General features: G+C 37.9%; 1 protein-coding gene across 1 annotated transcript; it reads left to right on the top strand.

Annotated features, from left to right (window-relative positions):
- The first annotated feature begins 5285 nt into the window (after positions 1-5285).
- LOC117829904 (ras-related C3 botulinum toxin substrate 1) lies at positions 5286-14275 on the top strand. The gene is made up of 7 exons (XM_034707688.1): positions 5286-5420; positions 5525-5629; positions 8577-8648; positions 8864-8981; positions 9507-9569; positions 11514-11673; positions 12866-14275. The coding sequence occupies exons 2-7, from the start codon at positions 5595-5597 to the stop codon at positions 12994-12996; spliced, it is 579 nt and encodes a 192-aa protein (XP_034563579.1). The 5' UTR covers positions 5286-5420; positions 5525-5594; the 3' UTR covers positions 12997-14275.
- Positions 14276-14849: the final 574 nt, after the last annotated feature.

Here is a 14849-nt window from a genome sequence, read left to right on the forward strand (position 1 = left end):
TTTAATCAAAAATTAAGAACAGTCGGAAAATGAGTCAGCCAAATGCCAAACACAGTCATCCTGCGCTGAAAATAGAACAGACTGTTACTGAGACACTCTCCCCTGGTGTTAGCCAAATGGTTCAATAGGCTGTTTTGGCACACATCAAAAGTATCCTCCCTGCCACCTCAGACCTGCAGGGAAAACAGATTTCATATTAATCCTGATCACCAGGTGGGACCAGACACAAATGTCAGGGTAGTTCTCCAGTTTACAGTTGACATGACATGCATGCATGTATTCTCTAATAAAAAGAGTTCGTTTTCATATGCCAGCTGCACCAGGAAGGCGCAACTCTGTAGATAATGTTCAGTATGGCTCATAACACAGCCTCTGCAGACAGATAAACACATGTACCTGGACTGTTTCATCTGGGCTTCCAACACAGACAACGGCTAATGCAGCCTGCAAACCTCATCAATCCATCCATCCATCCATCCATCCATCCATCCATCCATCCATCCATCCATCCATCCATCCATCCATCCATCCATCCATCCATCCATCCATCCATCCATCTAATGTATTTTGTTGAGAGACAACTTGTCTAATTTAATGCAAGCGCAATGTAAGTTGAAAGGACACTGATGATGATGCTCCATGTGGATCAAAATGAAAAAAAGGAGAGGTGAGGAGTCGAGAGTGGAGCCTGTCCTCTTTTCCTACACTGCGTTTTTGTTCAAATAAAAATTAATCTATCATGTTGTGTTGTACGGCACACATAAGGTAACATTGTATCCAATAAAGTCAGCATGTCTTATTGTGCGGGGTCCCTTTAAAACACAAGTAAATCATCAAAACCATTTAATTACCAGATTGTAAGCACTAAAGTTGTTCGTTTGCACAGTTATTAGAAAAGTTGTGTATTGCAATATGTGATTAAAGCATTTATAAAATTGGTATACATATTTTTGAATAGATTAACTATTAGGGAGGGACATTTTAATTTCCTTGTGTTACAGTCTTGCACAGTAGTGTTCTGCCTGTAAAGTTTCATGATTTGTCTCAAGGCTAGTCCAACGTGATACAAACTGACAGAGATTTGCAGGCAAAACACAAAACACTGAGGGCTGATAAATGTGGCAGATCAGGATGCTATTACAAATCTTTCTGGAAAGTAAAGTGTCTCGTAGTTCCTGGAGACACACTAAAATCTTAGAAATGTTTTCCCTTTCTCTTTATGGAGATGCATGAACACTGCCTCAGAGCAGATTTCCCTTAATGCCTTTTCCCAGTTTGACATCCTCATGTGGTTCAGTTTTCTCCTCTATGTTTTACAGCCTCCCTGATGTGCAGCGACAGGCCTGTTTATCCTTCATTAATCTCTCTGCTCTGCTTTTACCCCCCACTTACTGCTGACGTTTATCCTATTAATGTGTTGTTTTCTGGAGAAATCCCCAATAACATAATCCAGAGTCAGGGGTACTAATGTACAACTGTGTGTGGGTGTCTGTCTATGTGTGCGTGCGTGAGTGCGTGCGTGTGTGTGTGTGTGTGTGTGTGTGTGCAGAGCTTATGCTATGCTGTGTGGTTGTCACGGAGTCAGTGACTAATCAACTGTATAATAAAACCATTATAGAGACAATGGTTGAAGACTTCATGCAGGAGAGAAAGTGAGAGGATACGCAGAGAGAGTTTGTGTGTGTGTTTGTGTGTGTGTGTGTGTGTGTGTGTATGTGTGTGTGTGTGTGTGTGTGTGTGTGTGTGTGTGTGTGTTTGCGTGTGCATGTGTGTGTGTGTGTGTGTGTGTGTGTGTGTGTGTGTGTGTGTGTGTGTGTGTGTGTGTGTGTGTGTGTGTGTGAGTGTGTGTGTCTATCTGTGTGTGGCAGTAATAAAGGTTTGGACACTATTATAGACTCATGTTTTAACAGTAAACCTGTCAGATTATAAAATGCTGTCCTCTCCTGTTCATTTGCAAAACTGCAGCACGATTCTTTCTTTTCTTTTTGTGCGCATTGCACTGAAGAAGAATAAACTTTTAGTCAGTGTTAGAACCTTGTTTTTACTAATGTGGCATACCAAGCTGTGCACAAATGTAATACTGTAAAAAAAAAGTATTTTAATAAAGTACATCTTGAGAGTGCAAACAGATTATCAGCTACATATAACCTAAATAAAGTAATAACACATAACTGAATAGAAATATAGCAACCACATACTTCATATGATATGATACAATACGACACGACAGATACGATACACTTTATTGTCTCCTTGGTGGAAATTGGTCTTGGGCTAAAGTCAAAGAAAATAAGTTAAAAGCAGGCCTTGTGCTAGTAAAAGTATTTTGAAATGTGGTGTCAGAACTTTTTTTTATGACTTTCAATATCTATTTTACAAAAACAAAACAGCAGTAATATATGACTCACATCTGTTTGTTACAAATAATCCCACCCCCAACCACACACAAAACCTTAACCATGAGGGTTCAGCAGGTGCTATCTTCTACAGTGGCTTAGCGTATAAAGGAACATAAAAATAATAAGATCCAATATACATAAAAAGAATGAGAAATAAAAAAAAATAAAAAAATACAAGACCATTTCTAATTTTTAACACTTGATCTTCATTCTGGCCTGTTAATCCCATCAAGATACACGCCCCACTTCAGAAGATATTTTTCTGTTCTGTCCTGCATCCTATAAGACATCCTTTCGTATGCAGCTACTGTGCCCAGTTCAGTCAACCAGTTCAGTAAAGGAGGTTCTCCCGGGGTCTTCCAATTCCTGAGGATAATCTGTTGTCCGGTCATAAAAGAAATTTGTATCCATTCCATCAGTGATTTTGAAAAAGCAGATAACACTGTAGAATCACCTAAAATGTAGAGCTTAGGACACAGTACAAATTAAAGATAACAATGAATCGTCCTCCAGTACTGATTAATCATGGGGCATGACCAAAGTACATGTACCAGGGTTTCTTCAAAACGTGGTGTCAGAACTTTTTAAGCTACCATGAGGAGCTATAGATGTGCATAGACGTTGATGCCCACTGTGGAAAAAACCATAAATTGGATGTCTTTGCTGGGGATAGTATTTTTCTGATGGAAAATACCATTCTGCTTACTAGCAGCATTCAGATGTATGACTCACCATTATTTTTGTGTTAAATGTAAACAGAGTCCTGCTCTTCAGTGTACCTGGTGACAGCAATTACAGATACTGAGGATATAAGTTATATGTTATCTTCTTGATGGTCTTGCTTGAAGTATTCATTTTGGTCTGTTTTATAGTTAGCTAAAAACTTCTCAAAGGAGCTTAAATTAACATTATGAGTACTACTTTAGTACTCTCCTCTAGAGCAAGTAAGTATGTTTAAATATGTGGGTCTCTAGTTTTACTCTGAGCTCTCCTTTAAGCCCCATGTCGATTGCATAACTAAAAGAGTTTATGGCTGTCTTGGCACCCTGTATCGCTCAGTTAACTGCTTTTCATTTAAGTTAAGGAAAATAATTATATCTTAAATAATATTACCCATCTTGAACTATGCTGATGTTGTCTATCAGTGCACATCAGACACTCACCTTAAGCCTCTCAACACTGTTTTTAATTCTCTTTGTCGTTTTGTTTTACGTTGTCCATTCCGAACACACCATTGCCTCATGTTTGAAGCACTTAACTGGCTTCAGCCTAAAACAAAAAGACAATTTTACTGGCTTCAGTTTATTTTTAAATGTATTCATATTAACTGTCCGCCCTATCTAAAAGAGTTCCTGGTTCAATATTCATCTTCATATTCCCTCAGACATACGCAACATCCCTTCTTCATTGTCCCCTGAATCCATAAAGAAATTGGTCGCAGGTCATTCAAATACAAAGCCTCATCCAATTGGAATAATCTACCCCCTTCTCTTAAATCCATCCACTGCTTTAAATCAAATTTGTTTTATCATTTTAAAAAAAAATCCTGTTTCTGACGTGTGTTAATGTGCTTTTTTGATGCCTTTTTGTTTTGTTGATGCTGTCTATTGTCAAGGTTTTTGTTTGATGTGATGCTGGGTGGGACCAGGTTTGAGTAAGGGTGAGGGAGAGCTGTCTGTGTTTGTGTTTGTTGTGATTTACTGTATTGTGTGTATTAATTTGCTTTGCGTTTTGTTGAGACCCCCTTGAAAACGAGATGCTGCATCTCAAGGGACTATCCTATAATAAATGAATTACAAATTCCTTTCACCGGCACTTTACCTTAAAGGTGACATATCATGCAAAATGGACTTTTTAATGGTTCTCTACCTGAAATATGTTTCCCTGGCATGTCTACAAACCCCCCGAAAATGAAAAAAATCCATTCTGCCCCTGTTGTGATTTCTCCACCTTTCTGTAAATGTGTGCTGAAACGAGCCGTTTCAGTTTTCAGTGTTTTTCATGCGTCACAACGACATCCGGTCTGTAACGGAGTCAGAGCTCGGAGCTTGTTCAGCCCATAGACTGTATAAAATACAACTCAACCCCTCCTCCGTTTTTCATTACCTGCACACGTGTGCTAACAAGGAGCTTAGGAGGGAGGCATGCTAGTTGTAGGCTGTCTTAATAAACACAGAGGTCGGTTTTACTCCCCACGTCTGCAGATTTGAAGATCTAGTGGATGATTTTTATTTATCATCGATAAGTGCTAGCGCTAGTTAGCATAGTCACATAGCTACATGTCCGTAGCTTTGTATCAAGACACACGTCTACATACTGATAAATAAAACAACAAGAAACACAAAATCTGTGACCAATCGTTCAGAAAGGTCCTGCTGCAGGCGCCTCTCCGTCAGGATCAGATTCTGGATCAGATTCAGAGGGTTGAAGTAACGCTATCTGTGAGCAGCCGTGTATATTCAGCCAACATGTAAACATTTGATGAACGTGCTGGAGAGCCGAGGCCACATCCACTTCCTGAGGGGGCGTGGTCAGAGAGAAAACAGACTGTTCTGAGCAGCGCTGAAAAAGAGGGTTTTTCAGGCATGCCAAAATCTGATTTCGAAGTGGTTTTTTTGAGCATAAACTTTAAAGACATGTTTTGGGGACCTCTTAGACCAATATATTTTGATGAAAAAGAGCGTAATATGTCACCTTTTCTTTCTACACTTGCTCTTCTATATTCTTCTACAAAAGAAGGATTTGAGTATATGAATAATTCCATTGCACATGTTCCTTGGCCATGATAAAAGGTTGGTACATATGTTGTTACTTGACTCTGGTACTTCTCCTGAGCATGTTCTAGTGATGCCCGCTAGGTGTCAGAGTTGGCTGGTCCTGCCCTGACCGGATATGACTCGCGGGGATCTCAGGCTGCCAAACTGAGGGCGTTTTTTCCTCAATCTTGACTCCAGAGTTTTCTTTCCTGGGTGTTGCCTGCCTGGATCACAACTTTGTAGTTACACTGGGTGTTGCTTAGAGGTAGAGACAAACCGGAACATTAGTCTTTAAAGCACTTTAAATTTATTGGATCGTACCCGTGCTGTCTTAAGGTAGTTGACGTTGTACTTTTGCACTCGACACAGGTGTGGTTTATTGTAGCCACCGTTAGCTAGCTGAGCTAACTGAGCCTGTTGGGAGCGACCGAGCCGTCCGATGCAGGCCATTAAGTGTGTGGTGGTGGGGGACGGGTAAGTGAAGCTTTTACTTCATCCTTACTTTGAACTGTGAATGTTGTCCAGTATTCTGACGTGGTCGCGAGAGAAAATGCTTAACTGGTTGTTTTGGTTGACCCAGTTACCAACAGTTGGCTAGCGGCTAACAAGCCTCAGATATCATTCCAAGCTGAACGACAGCTGTTGTTGTGTCGCTCTCTAGTCCAGCTGGGTCAGACCGGTCTATGGGCCAGTCCAGTCTATGGGCCAGACCAGTCTATGGGCCAGTCCAGTCTATGGACCAGACCAGTCTATGGGTCAGACAGATTTATGCCCCTGTTAGGTGGGACTGGATGGGTCCCAGCCATAGGTCCCAGCATGTCATTTACTACACATGACGCAGTCTGCCATGTCGACAGTAAAACCAGCTCTTAGATAGTTCACCTGAAACTTAAGTTTACTTCCTGTTCACTGTGGAGTTGTGTGTCTGTTGTGTGTGTGCACGTGGTTTGGGGCACCGTTTGTAAAGTTGTGCACACTGAAAATAACAGCAACAATCCTCCACGTTTAGCTCCAAAACGTCATAAAAATGTAGTGATTTTTTAAGTCACTTTTTTAGAATCACATTTAGGAAATATTTGTGATCTTCACATTTATTTTTGTTGTGAAAAATATATTAAGTTAACATTTTTTTAAATCCAAATGCTAAATATAAATCCATATGTTCTAGATAAATCTAAATGTTCAACGAAAAATCTAAATGTTAAATCTAAATGATAAATGTTGCTCTGTGATCCTAAATATATTGCTGATATGCAATTCACACTGCTGCACATCAGCTAAATATATATTAATGTTAAATATAAATGTTCAACGATAAATGTAAATGTTCAACAATAAATATAACTGTTAAATATAAATGTAAATGTTAAATATTAATTTTAAAAATAAATGTTAAATATAAATGTTAAATATGAATCCAAATGCTAAATATAAATCTAAATGTTCAACAATAAATCTATATATTCAACGAAAAATCTAAATGTTAAATCCAAATGATAAATGTTGCTCTGTGATCCTAAATATATTGCTGATATGCAATTCACACTGCCACATATCAGCTAAATATATAGGATCGCGGAGCAACATTTAACATTTAGATTTATATTTAAAATTTAGATCTATTGTTTAATGTTTAGATTCATATTAAAAATTTAGATTTATATTTAGCATTTGGATTTAACAATGATTTTAATATAATATATTTTTCACAAAAAAATTAAATCACAGATGATCACAAATGTTCCTCTAAATGTGATTTAAAAAAGTGTTAAAAAAATTCACTCTATATTTTTATGACGTTTTGGAGCTAAATGTGAAGAAATGTTGCTGTTATTTTCAGTGTGCACAACTTTACAAACAGCGCCCCATATCATTGTTTCACTATCTAGTCTGGCCGCACAAAAACTTTAGACATAAAAGTTATATCATTATCTTTTGGTCATAGGATAACAAAATCACATGAATGCCCCTGTTGCCCCTTAAACTTGGGTATTTTTTAATCAAACCAGCATATTCAAACATTTAAAATAGTCTAGTGTATTTTGTTGCTATTCATTTTAAAAACTTTTTTAGCCATCGGATATAACTTTTAAAAACTTGCCAAAAAAAGCTTGATTCCCTTACCACCTTAAAAAGTGCAAACTAACAGAGACAGAAAACAACAGCAATGGTAAAATTTTAAAAGGCATGATTATAAATAAAATACTTAAAAATTTAATAAAATCAATACAGTATAATTAATAAAATATGTAATAGTGGACAGAAAAGTTAATAAGGTAGCGTTAACAAGATCAGATGAATACAAGAAATAAATAGATAAATAAATAATAAAATAAAATAAATATATGTTAAAGCAATGATTAAAATAATAACACAAATAATAAAAAATAATAATAATAAAAAGAAATTACTCCAAATTAAAATCTAGTTTAAAAAGGTATGTCTTAATTTTACTTTTAAAAACACTCAAAGTCTCCTTTTTAACAGAGTTTCATGTTTCTGGTTGTGAATGGTCTTTCTGTCAATTTACTAAACAAAGAAAATAGTTTTAAAGAAAAAGTAAACAATGTAAAACCGTTGGTGCAAATAGTAGGCTATTATACACATTGACCAAAGTCATTAAAAATGTTTGTTACTAATGGTCTTCCTTTAAAAAACTATTATCATAGAAAAGATTTCCCTAAAACCCTTTAGATATGATAAAAGCTGAGTTTGAAGTTCTGGTTGCGTAGTAAGTTCTTAAAGACATCCTTGTCATCATAGGTAGTTACATTTACTGTATGCATGGCTGAGAGTGCACCTTGGCCTCCAGGACGTAATACGGACACATTTATTACTCTGGGATTTGACCTCAATCATAATTGCTCAGGACCATAAACAGTCTTTCATTCAGACCATGGACCAAGTCATACATTTATATTCTGCTCTTACACTGAAGGTTGTAGTTTCTGTCTGTTTGCTGCTTTTCTCTTAAATTAAAGCTTAGATCTAGAGAGATAATATCTTGTGATATGTAAGGCCCACAAATGGCTGTTTAATTTGTAATCATTTCAAATCATGAACATTTATTTTAGGAGTGTAAAATACATCAAACTTTTATAGTGGACATCATTTAGCCTTTTCTTTAACCTTTTGTCTGAAATTATCTATCTGTTAAAAGGTATTTTATATATGCTTAACGCAAATACCTAGTGTTGGTATGCAATTCAAATTTTCTTTGAAAAAAGCTTAAAGCTTAGTTCCATTGAAACAGGTCAAGTGAGGCAACACAGGTCCAACAGGGCTTACTGGACCTGTGAACGTGTCAGGCAAATGGGTTCAGCTACGGTTTCAATGTAGAATGCAGTGTAATGAAAACTTTCCACTGTTCTTATCAGCATGTTATCACTTTTAATCTTTCTTCCTTTATTTTTAATCTTAGGGCCGTGGGAAAAACATGCCTCCTCATCAGCTACACGACCAACGCCTTCCCTGGGGAGTACATCCCCACAGTGTGAGTAACACACACACACACACACACACACACACACACACACACACACACACACACACACACACACACACACCTCTTATGAACAGCTGTGAGATGAAGATAGCCAGCATTTGTTCAGGAACGTAACATCAATGCAGTACTTTATCTTCACATCTTACATCACAATGTAATACTTTACAGTGTGATAAACTCTGTTCTAACATTCCCCCCTACAGCTTTGACAACTACTCTGCCAATGTGATGGTTGATGGGAAACCAGTGAACCTGGGCCTGTGGGATACAGCTGGACAGGAGGACTACGACAGACTCAGGCCTCTGTCCTACCCACAGACAGTACGTTTACATCTGCGCATTCATACAGAGTGGAGACAACTGCTCGTCTCAGGCCAATAAGACCAGTTCGAGCCAGACAATGTTAGCGAGTACACTGTGTTCACTTTATGTCTGCATTGATTGAGAGTTATTCACTGGTCTGTAATGCTGGAGAGAGAGTCTTTACCCTCAGCAGAGCAGAGCCTCGTATCCATAGTACCTATACACTGTCTGGAGGAAGTGAAAGGGAGCTTTTGTTCACACTCTTTGTCCTTGTAACAAACTGGCCTCTATGCCAAAGACTCACAGGGAACAGAAATGGGAGTCAGCTTGTATTAAACCTACATAGTCCAGATTAGTTTTCAGGAACACTCATTTTGAACATTCAAAGTTTGTTTGTTTATTTTTATGTGATTGATCTTTAGCAATGTGGTGTTAAATTAGTTAAAAGAAGGGTATAAATAATGTGGTTAATATTGTCCAAGTTGTAACATATATAACTGATTCTTACAAGAGGTTTGTTTTTTGTTTTTTTCTCCTCCGAAGGATGTGTTCCTGATTTGCTTTTCGCTAGTCAGTCCAGCCTCCTTTGAAAACGTCCGTGCCAAGGTGAGAAAAAAACCTGCTCTTGATTTCTGTTACCCTTATTAATGATGATAATAATAACAATAATAATAATCATAATAACAACAACAATAATAATAACAATAATAATTAAAAAAAAAATAATAATAATGATAATGTTTAACTGAGGTCAGCTCTTCCTGTGAACCACAGGCTCCTATTAACCTGGGTAGAAGAATCATTTATTGGATTTTCATAAACTCCTTTTCCTCTAAATTGTTTCAAAGGCTGGTTTGATTTGGTGCCTAATCTGGAACTAGTTATTTGTGTTTCATCTGCCAAAGAACTGGCCCTCAGCCAGGAAAACCGGTTCCAGAGTAGCAAAAACTCCTTGCTGGGTTACATGAAAGAACAGCCTACATCAGAGGCTGTAGGCGGGGTTTACGTGTCCATAATTACACCACCTCAAACTTTGTTGTAACTTCAAAGAAAGCCAAAAAAACCAAGAACAGTACATTGTCTCCATGTCTGTTGAACACGCTGTCACAGCTTTGCGCACAAGGTTACTCACTCATTCAATCCCAACATAGTAATAACTTGTGTGCAATATTTAGAGGAATCAAGTGTATTTGGTAATACACCTATTTAAATACATTAGTTTACCTGTGTTTCCAGACATGTAGGATTATGGAGCTGTCTAAACTTTTCAATGTATGTATTATTTGTTGCTATAGTCCAGATGTTATACTGTATTATATCATATAAGTGACAGAAGAAAGATGCCTATAAAGTCAGCCAAAGCAGCAGAGTCCTCCTATAAATGTACATTTCTATATACCTCATCCTGATGAGTTTTCAGACTCACACACATTACGCTCCATCCGACGGTTAATCATTTTCCTCCCACCAGTATTGGATTCACTGTTTACCCTTTTCCTCTTGTTCTTTTGAAATCAATGGAGAAGTGTTTTTCCTGCCACCTTTTGATAAGTAAACTTGACAGCCTGATAGCATTCAGGTCCTATTGCTTCCTCAGCCTAAATGTGACATGTGGCATCAGGGTGAAAGTTATAAATAAAGTACTTCACAGTTCCATATTGAACGTATGTTGGCATGAAAAAGGGTAGACGATGAATGCACGATGATCCCATTTTTCATGTGTATTTCATTGGAAAAAAAAACGGTCTATATTTAGACCTATGTGTTTATTTGTATGTGTAAAAAAGACATTAAAAAACTTTTGAAAGAAATACGTTAAATTAGCAACTCACCGACATCCCACACTGTATCTGATCAAGTGCTTGGTATAGTGGACAAAGTCAAATATCTGGGGCACATTATCAGAAATGACTTGTGTGATGATGACCTGCAGTGACCGTGATGTAAACTTTATGCACAGGCTAATATGCTAGCATGTAAATGTCCAATGTGCACAGATAATGTTAAAACAGAGCTTTTTAAAGCTCCTCTTTATTCTGCCCATTTGTGGTGCAGTTACAGTAGAGCTAAAATGAAAAAGCTTCAGGTAGCATATAATGATGCATATCAAATCTTCCTTAAACTACCAAGATGGACCAGTGCAAGTTTTATGTTTGTATTAAACAATGTCCCTACACTTCATGCTGTACTGAAAAATTTGATGTATAAATTTATGAGTCGCTTTGCTGATCCAGAAAATAACATTTTAAGGGAGCTCACTCAACCCACATTAAGTGACACAAGGTATTTTTCTTGTTTAAGAAACACTTGAACAAATGCCTTTTTATGTTTTAATCAAAATGAATGTGTAAACTGTAGTTATGTGATCCTTTTCATTCTTGCTGGACATGCATTTTAATTATTTCTACTCTTTTTATATTCTTTTTTTTGCTGATGTGGACCTATGGGTCTGAAATAACATATAGCTGTCCAACTATCTATCTGTACATCATGTACTGTCCATCTGCATCCTGCAGCCTCTGACTCTGTCCTCCTTCTCTCCTCCCCCAGTGGTACCCTGAGGTGAGACACCACTGCCCCAATACACCCATCATCCTGGTTGGCACCAAGCTGGACCTGAGAGACGACAAGGACACCATCGAAAAGCTCAAGGAGAAGAAACTCTCCCCTATCATCTACCCCCAGGGCTTGGCCATGGCGAAGGAAATAAGTCAGTTGACACACACACACACACAGACACCAAAGTTTACGGTAGGCTTTTTTTATGTGCGCCAGTTTGACCGGTGATATTCAAGAATTCCGGCCATTTATAACAACTGTTGGACATCCGCTCTGAAAAGCCATATCTGCTTAATAACTTACATTTACCAGCAATACAACACAGACACGGTAACCCGGTAATCAATTAATAAATAATATGATCAAGCACCAGGAATCAGCGTGTTGATGCCGACCTGCTGCATTGAGAAAGAGGAGAAGGGAGAGAGGCTGTATGGTAGTGCAATGGATCAGCATGCCTGGACTTTTCTTTCTTAAAGTGCAGTTTGCGGTTTCGTTCACATGGACATTTTAGAGCGCTTCATAATCTAATAAGCACTAAAGTTTATGTCTGGCCTTTAAGGTGGTTTGATTGGTTCACGACGTGAAATCATGCACTGAGTAATAAGAAAAAGCTCCATCTTAAAATGTCCGGCAGCTGTCAGAGAATCAGAATCAGAAATACTTTATTTATCCCGGGTAGGGAAATTCGGTCAATACGGTTGCTCTATACACAATAAGTTATACAAATACAATAATAAGCTATATAGAAAATAATACATGGTTGAAGTCCCCAGAGATCAGGAAGAGGGAACTCTGGTGATCTGTCTGGAGTCTGGCTATGGCAGCGTTGAGAACGTTGGACGCCATCTATTCGAATCGGCGAATAGATGCCAATGATTATCGAGTGGTATTTTGGCTTGAAATGCCCACAACAGTCACAACTTCAACAAACTGCCAGAGAAAAATCCGACCAAGTATGATGAAGAAAGAGAAGAAAAATGAAAGAACAGGAGCGACTGTAACAGGCTGCATGCACGATTGGCGCGTGATGGTTTAAATATAAGAAATCGCATCAGAAAATCAGTTTTTTTAAAGCCCTTCATTTGCTCATTTTGGACTTGAACATCATCTTAAATCCACCTCCACTGTCGGATTCTAGTTTTTAAAGGCAGCATTTGCTTTGAAAGCTCTCTTCACTTTAGAGAAAATAAACTTTGTTTGGAAAGCTAGAATCCAGAGTTAATCTCAAGTTTCACATTGTGTTTTTGAGCTGCATTATTCTGCCATGTAAACAAAAACAACAACCCATCATGATTTGCTGACTCTCTGCGTTTTGTATTTTTTTGTCCTGTTCCCTCCAGGTTCAGTGAAGTATCTGGAGTGCTCAGCTTTGACACAGCGTGGCCTTAAGACCGTGTTCGACGAAGCCATCAGGGCGGTTTTGTGCCCCCCTCCCGTCAAGAAGAGGAAGAGGAAGTGCACATTATTGTAATGGAGAACCACAGGGAGTAGAAAAACATGGCTGCAGTCAGAACTCACCTCCTTAAAGGGAAGATGGCTGGGTTTCCCAAATATGTATTCACCCCCTGTGTCCTTGCTTACATAGAAGCTCTGATAGACCAGACATCCATCTGAAAGAACTTCACAGATTGAAGCCGCGCTGACAGTCTTCTGTCTGCTTTGATTCGTTGCTGCTTCCACCTGTTGAGTTTTTTTAAGATCGACAGGAATGAAGTGACTTTGCTAAGGCCTTGGGGAATGTGTGGGTGGGGGGGGCTCGATTTGGGATCAGGGTTTGTACATGGAAGAAGAGGGAGGATTAAAAAAAACTTGTCACTGTCCTCTGACATTATGAAGAAACACTACTTGAACATAATTTTTATGACATTAGCGTAGATTTGATTCTGTAAGAGAAGGATTCCCTGCACTACACTCTCTCCCCTTCACACTAAGATTCCTGCTGCCTTGATGAAACTTTACTTTACGAAAAATGTATGTAGAAACTCTAATTTCTCCTTTTTTCACGGTCAGTCTGTGGTCTCAGCTGTGGTTGACTAACCATTTTGTTTACATGCGTCATCCGACATGTCTGAGTTGTTGCCAAAACTCAGTCAACGGTCATCACTTTGTAGTCACTCCATGAACACTAACATGATTTCTTTCTTTTCAATTTTTTAAAAATGTACAGTACACCATGATTTAGACTTATTTTAACCCTTAGATGACTTATAATGATTGTAGCAGTAACAAGCATTTAGATATTCAACAGGTTATTATCTTGTTTTTGTTTCTAAAAGTTCCCTTGGTGTATTGGTCATTTCTGACTGTGTTTTAAGTGAACACTGTATTTAATGGCTGACCTTTGGACATTCAGTGCAGCCTTAGTTGTACTAACTCATCATCAGTCCACTGTAAAGCTGTCATCATTTAACGCTACATTCTCACCCTGACAGTGCTTCAGATATTCAGGCTATCACTCATTGTCCCACCTTGGTGTGTAACCATACATCTGTTTTTATGAAGTCTACAAGCCAGTGTGTGAGCACTAAAAGTTTGCAGCTGATTTATTGTGTTTTAACTATTCAGCACATACATTTTGTTCTTAAAACGAGCAATGATCAAAGCCACAGTAATTCTGGACTCATTGAATCAGTGTTTCATCTTTAAAGCTTAAAATGCACGCTTGGTTTCATTCCTTGCTAAATGTGGTTTCATTTTCATTTAGTAATATGCCGATTTTTACAAAAAGCAAATAAACTCATTGAAAATGCTCTGTTGTATTTCATTCTTCTGTCTAGACAGTGATGTATCATATCACACTTCACTAACAAAACATCTCCAAGGTGTTTACTTTAACACATCCACCAGTTTAAAAGTGATTTTATTAAGAATGCAGAAATAAAATATTTTTACCCTTAAAAGCAAAAAGACATTTCGTCACCCTATTAAAATAATGGCCAGGAAAACACAAAAAACCTTACCAAATGCTGAGCATATGGTATTTATTAATCCTTTCAATCAAAAAGGCCTTGACAGTGGATGACTGTTGACATACATAGAACATTGTGTGTCAATTATGTAACATTAAAGAATAAAGTGACTTAGGCCAATTTTCGAACATTCTAGTGGGACTAAAGCAACTTTAAACCTGGCTTAAACTGCCCTTTCATAGGCCAAACTCAAAACTGAAATTACCCTGAGTTAAACAAATGTCAGGTAAATCAAATTGGTCAGGAGGCAGTCCCTTTCCTCACTTCCCCAGGTCTTCTTTGCTGGGTTTTTATTGAACTTGTCCTTTAATTCCATAAAGCAAACACAAAATGTAAATAACTAACCTAAATTGAA

Source organism: Notolabrus celidotus, chromosome 18, assembly GCF_009762535.1.
Source record: "Notolabrus celidotus isolate fNotCel1 chromosome 18, fNotCel1.pri, whole genome shotgun sequence".
Taxonomy (NCBI): Eukaryota; Metazoa; Chordata; class Actinopteri; order Labriformes; family Labridae; genus Notolabrus; species Notolabrus celidotus.